The sequence below is a fragment of the Apteryx rowi genome, unplaced genomic scaffold (assembly GCF_003343035.1).
Source record: "Apteryx rowi isolate R43461 unplaced genomic scaffold, aptRow1 scaffold_330, whole genome shotgun sequence".
NCBI classification, from domain to species: Eukaryota; Metazoa; Chordata; class Aves; order Apterygiformes; family Apterygidae; genus Apteryx; species Apteryx rowi.
The window spans coordinates 329,353-335,481 of NW_020449753.1; the positions used below are offsets into that span (position 1 = coordinate 329,353).

At 44.3% G+C, this 6,129-nt stretch overlaps 1 protein-coding gene across 1 annotated transcript in view; it reads right to left on the minus strand.

Annotated features, from left to right (window-relative positions):
- Positions 1 to 200: 200 nt before the first annotated feature.
- LOC112968981 (complexin-1) overlaps positions 201 to 6,129 on the minus strand; it is a 50,992-nt gene continuing 45,063 nt past the window's right edge. Inside the window, exon 3 of the mRNA XM_026071798.1 lies at positions 201 to 398. Within this exon, the coding sequence (XP_025927583.1) occupies positions 201 to 398 (198 nt within the window). The remainder of the gene's footprint in view (positions 399 to 6,129) is intronic.

The window sequence follows — 6,129 nt, forward strand, 5'->3', positions numbered from 1 at the left end:
AAGGTACTGGATGAGTCTTGGGGTGGAGGGAAGGGAGAGAGGTGGCTGGAGGGGCATGGGAAGCAGAGGGACGTCCTAATGAGCGGCAGAGAGCAGAGGTGGGGAGGGCTGCATGATGGATGGCAAGGTTGTATATCCCCATTGGGCAAACGAAAAATTCGTTGCGATACTGTTTGTGCCAGTCTGACAATCTGCAGTGATTACTTCTTGAACATGTCCTGCAGGGGCCCCGGTAGGTATTTGATGACTGTGTCCAGAATGCTCTCCTCCTCCTCCTCCTCCTCTTCTCCGCAGCCAGGGGGGATCGCCTTCTTCGGGCGAGTCAGACTCCCTTCGGCATTAGCTTCCAGTGCAGCCTGGGCCTCTGCTTCCCTTTCTTCCTTCTTCTTTATCCCATACTGCAGGGAAAGAGAGCACAATGTCCGTCAGGAGGGCAGGCGATGCCAACTGTTGCACACGGGTATCTACTGCAGGCAGGGCAAAGCCTGCTGCAACCCACACTGCTATGCAATCCCGAACCCTCCCATGAGGATGGGAGCATCGTCCCAGCCCTGACAAGCAAACCTGTGGTCCCTCACATTCTGCAATATGCACATCATTGTTGAGAGCACGCTTTTGCTCTTATTCACAGAGACCAAAATCAATAACCCCCTAACAGTTCCTCTAAATATAGTCCAATGGGCTGGCAGCTCTCACGAGGCAGGATGCTCTGATGCTCAGATCACCCAGGAACAAGCAAAAGAGTGAATCTGGAACAATACAGCCATGCGTTTAGCACAGGCAATACACGCTCTGTTCTAATAAATTTTGGGGGTTGTATTTTTACTAGTATTGATCCTCCTCTTTTCTGCTAAGAAGTTTGACACTCAAGTCCATCATTAGCAATGATTTTGAAATCACATATGTAGGATTTTATAGTGAAGGGTCATGGATGTGGCAAAATTCAGGAAAAAACTAAGTAGTAACGAAAGCAAGCAAACAGGACAGGATAGACAGACTGACAGACTGCAGTGGAAATGACATAGTTCTAGACTTTCACATGTGGGAAATGTTTTGTACATCCTCTTCCCTGTTCCTTTGGTATAAATGGGACAGAAAGACCTCTCAGTAAAAATAAAACTTTCATGAGAAACTCTATTCACACATCAAATTCTGCACTTCTGGGGGGTAAAGCTGACTCATACTGCCTGAAGAGAAACATCCTTAAGCCTGCAAGTGGAATGGATAACTGAGATTTGCTACTCCCACTGAGAATTAAAGTCACGCAACTAAGGGCTTACATGATTAGCCAGAATCTCATTTTATGGTTTTATATTCAGAAACTTAGATTTAATAGAGAAGGAAAGATTTGCCTGAGTGAATCTGACCCAGGGAAGAAGTGCTGCAGTATCCCAGCTCCCACAGTGACCAGGACTTTCTTGCCAACTTCTAGTTTCAAGGCATCACCAAGCAAACTTTCTGCACTACCAACCCACTCAATCCTCAGTCTGCATACACTTCAGTAATTCTCCATTGTTGCTGCTATTCCCAGAAATTCGTGCACAGATATTTTGGAGGTTGTCATTATACATGCTAAAAAAAGTCAATCTGTCACATATAACCCTACAGCAACACAAATACCTGTAAATTCCTCTCTTCACTACTTATAATCACTTCACTTCAGCTACATTAGGGAGACAGTGGGCAGGGGAAAGACCTTTGGGATGAAGATGAAAGACATTCAGATTTGCTACAGTCGGACGTGTCTATCAACTTTGAAATCATTGCTGTGTAAGAGCCATTCCTTTATTTGTGCCTGCATTTTAATTAAAGTACCAAATGGAATTAAGATTGCTCTCAGTGCATCGGAACCATGAAGTAACTAACTTAAATGCCTGTAAAGGCCAGCAAAACCCTTTGCAGGAATAAATATTTTCAAAAAAAAAAAAAAAATATGGTTTCAGAAAAGATTAAAGGATTATGCTGGTGGAAAGTGCTAAGTATTTTCTCAGTATCATCAGCACAGTGCTGCTGAATAGACATGAACTATATGTTCTTTTCATGATTTGTTTTTTTTTTGTTTCTTTCATTATGAAAAGCCCAAATTATTTACCAGGAAAGCAAAAAAATGCCTTGCCGCATTGTCACAACTTGCTGTTTTCAAAAGGGCTCTCAGATTTGGCAAGAAACTCCTAAATATTTCTGAGCGAAGAAAATATTTTTCCTTCCTTTCTCCATCATCATTCAGATTTAGGATGACAGCCCGCAAGGATGAAACCTGTAACTTCGAAAAACCCCAGTTCTCTAAAGTCATTTCTTCCAAGCCAAAATAGTCATTAAGGACATTTGTCTTGTGATTTTTATACCCAGTGGATGCTGCTCATGACTGATTTCATGGGAAAGATATTTAAGACAAATGATGTCTCAGTTCAGATCTGAGGAAAAGGAAGCATTTGAGTGACTTGCAGTCACAGGGCTAAACATCAAAGAGAAGATCCCATGGTGGGACCAGCCAGCATTGCAGGCAAAACGACTTGCACGGCAAGGCTGGATAGCGTCTGGGAGGGCTGGCCCACACAGTCACTCTCCCTCTGAAGTCACAGACAAAAGTCTCTAGGTTTTTCCCACTGCAATTTATCTACAGATTTGACCTTGCCTTGCCAGCTGGAGGACAAGAGCAGTAATGGAGACAACACAAATAATGGAACACAGGTCCTCTGCATGCTTTCAAATCCTCCATCTCAAAGCAAGTGTCAGCTCACAACAGGTTGATCTTCCAGATCATAAGCTTAATGAACAAGTAGACAGGCTGCAGGGAACTGCGGAAGGAAAACAAAATCACTCAAGTGCTGCTGTGTGCTGGGACGAAGGGCAGCTTGAAAATCAGAGGAAGAAGTGAGCACTGTACTCATCAGCCTATATCACTTTTGTTTATTCAGTATTATCATTTATGAGAAAGGATCATTTTTTGATTAAGCAGTATTGTCATTTAAACTTGGCAGTATTTTTTAATGCTTTCCATTAATCAAAATGTAACATGATGAACTGGTAGGGGAATAAAATGGCACTTTTCAGGTTTGAAATTGTTTCAAAGAAAATCTAATTGTAGGAATGAAAACCCTAGAATGAAAGAGGAAAAAATAAGAAAAAGCATGTTGGAGTCTTCAAAAGAAATATCTTAGCTGAAGTGAACAAATAACTTTCTAAAAAAATAAAAATAACCAAAAAAATGAACTGCTTTGGTGCTCTAGTTTTCCTGAGGATGAGAAAATACTGCAGTACCTCCAAAAGAGGGATGAGAACAATTTTGTATGCATGTTTTCTCTTAGTCCAACCTCAAAAATATTGACTAATTATGCCATCACATAGTTAGTGATATAGAATTGTGGGCATAATCCAGCAAGGTAATGAAGCATTTAAAGTATGCGAACCACCTCAAGTCATTACTATGTTGGCTATGAGAACTGTGTTGCACTGACTCACATGCTGGTGAAATACTGATGAGTGGATCACTGTATTTCCCTGAGGAGAATATGATATTCTTTCCTAGTTCTCTGGAAGAGCTATGTAAATTGTACCGCCTACCTCTGTAATTTAATGAATGCATGCACACCACACACACATTTCAACATATCAGTTGTGGAATATGTGACAATAAACAAATATACAGCATGTAACCTACTGATAGCTATTGCTCTACTTGTGGAAGTATGTTTATTGCCAATTGTTAGATAATTTCATCTAAATGCATTTTGTATTTTCATGCTATTCAAGTCTTTGAGTTACAGCTTGTACAGAAAGTCTCCAGATGTAGCAAATGATTCTCTCCTACCATGTTATTCCTAATTTCCAGTATGCATCTGGTAGGAACGGGCTAGATTTTCAAGATGTCAAGCACCCCCGCTATGTAGTCCACTCAGGACCAAACAAGTTCCATCCTGAATTCAGACAGGTTATTTATACCCTCTGCTTCTATCAGTGAGGACAGCCCAGCTCTTTTCTCCTTTGAAGCTTAGAAATGGCCTTCTAACATCTAGCCTAAGTGTGGGATTCCTTGCACACCACTTCAGCTCTCAAAGAGGTAGTAACCTCCCCTCTCCCTTCATCGAGGGAACCAAGAAGCTATCTGATACTTGATGCCTAGTTAGCATCAGGGATACAATCCCCCAAATATCATTTTCCTACTCCTGTACTCTTTTCCTACTGTTACTGTTTAGATTAAATACCCACACACACACACCTGGACTCATGTTGCCTGACCCCCTTTGCTTAGTTAGGTCAAATGCAAGCAGGGCTGCAGTAAGCAAAGGTGTATATGCTGTTGATGGTGGGAGAACACTGCAGCAAGATTTTAGTTCTCAGACTTCATAGCTTATAAAACTCCTGACACTATAACTCAGAGAAGTTGCTCCTACCTGCAAGCTGATCCCTGCTGCTAGAAATGAATCCATCTTTGTGAAGAGCATCACCAGGGACATTTGGACTTACACAGCCATTTTGCACAGCTGAAAAATGATCAGTGGTTTGGTTTAGAACAATCTCTGGCCACAAATCACCTTCTGCTTCTCTGTTCTCTTCCTGAAGCAGCTCTGTGTGCGCTTGCCCACAAAAGGCCCAAGATGGCCTGGACTCCTCAGTCACCAGCTGGAAAGAGTGGGAGAAAGATACCATGGTGCTTGATGCAGCAGCAGTCACTGACTCCATGTTAGGAAAAGACACAACTAATAAGGCTCCCATCAACCTCCTTCCCATCTCTTTCTTTTGCTTATTCTTCCTGGTTTCCACAGGAAGCGGAAGCAGGCGCATAAAGCAGATGGGTGCTGAGATACACTGCCTGACCTGGTGTAGGAGGATATTTAAATGTAACTCTAATGGCAGTAAGAGTGTCAGGGAAAAAGGGGAGTGTTGTGGGGGACTCCCTGCTGCAGGGGACGGAGGCATCTATCTGCTGACCTGACCTCATGTCTAGAGAGGTTTGTTGCCTGTCAGGGGCTCATGTAAGAGATGTCATAGAAAGACTACCAAGGCTTGTCCACGCTTCGGACTATTACCCACTGCTACTCTTCCATGTGGGCACCAATGACACCAAGGGCAAACTGGAGACCATCAAGCAGGATTTCAGAGCTCTGGGGATGGTGGTCAAGGGTCTGGGAGCCCAAGTCATCTTCTCCTCAATCCTGCCAGTGAGGAGGATGGATGAGAGGAGGAGGAGATGGACTTTCCAAGTTAACGACTGGCTGCGCCGCTGGTGTTGGCAACAGGGTTTTGGTTTCTATGACCATGGGACCCTGTTTGAAGACTGACAACTGATGGCGAGAGATGGGATCCGCCTCATGAGGCAGGGCACATGGGTCTTTGCCAACAGGTTGGCCAACCTGGTAAGGAGGGCTTTAAACTAGGAAAGATGGGGGAAGGGGAGAGTTATAGTGCCAGGGTAGCTGGCAAAAGACAGCTCATGTTGGGATGCCTCCAGCAGGTGAATGCAGCCTGGGAAGTGTGCATGGGATGTGGCTATGGAGGATCCTCTCTTACCCCTCCTGGGAAACCTGCATGCTCAATCACCTCTCTGAAATGCCTGTACACCAATGCACACAACATGGGGAACAAACAGGAAGAACTAGAGATCTGTGTGCGGTCATAGGGCCATGATCTCATTGCCATTACAGAGACGTGGTGGGATAGCTCGCATGACTGGAGTGCTGTCATGGATGGCTATGTGCTTTTTAGGAAAGACAGRCCAGGAAAGCGAGGTGGTGGAGTTGCTCTTTATGTGAGAGAGCAACTGGAATGTATKGAGCTGTGCCTAGGGGTGGATAAAGAGCGAGTCGAGAGCTTATGGGTAAGGATTAAAGGGCAGGCTAGCATGGGTGACACTGTGGTGGGTGTTTACTATGGGCCACCCGATCAGGAAGAGGAAGTCGATGAGGCCTTCTACAAACAATTGGAAGTAGCCTCATGATCCCAGGCCCTGGTYCTCATGGGGGACTTCAACCACCCCAATATCTGCTGGAAAGACAACACAGCTAGGCACAAACAGTCCTGGAGGTTCCTGCAGAGCATTGGTGACAACTTCTTGACACAGGTGGTGGAGGATCCAACAAGGAGAGGTGTGCTGCTGGACCTCGTACTAACAAACAAAGAAGGACTGGT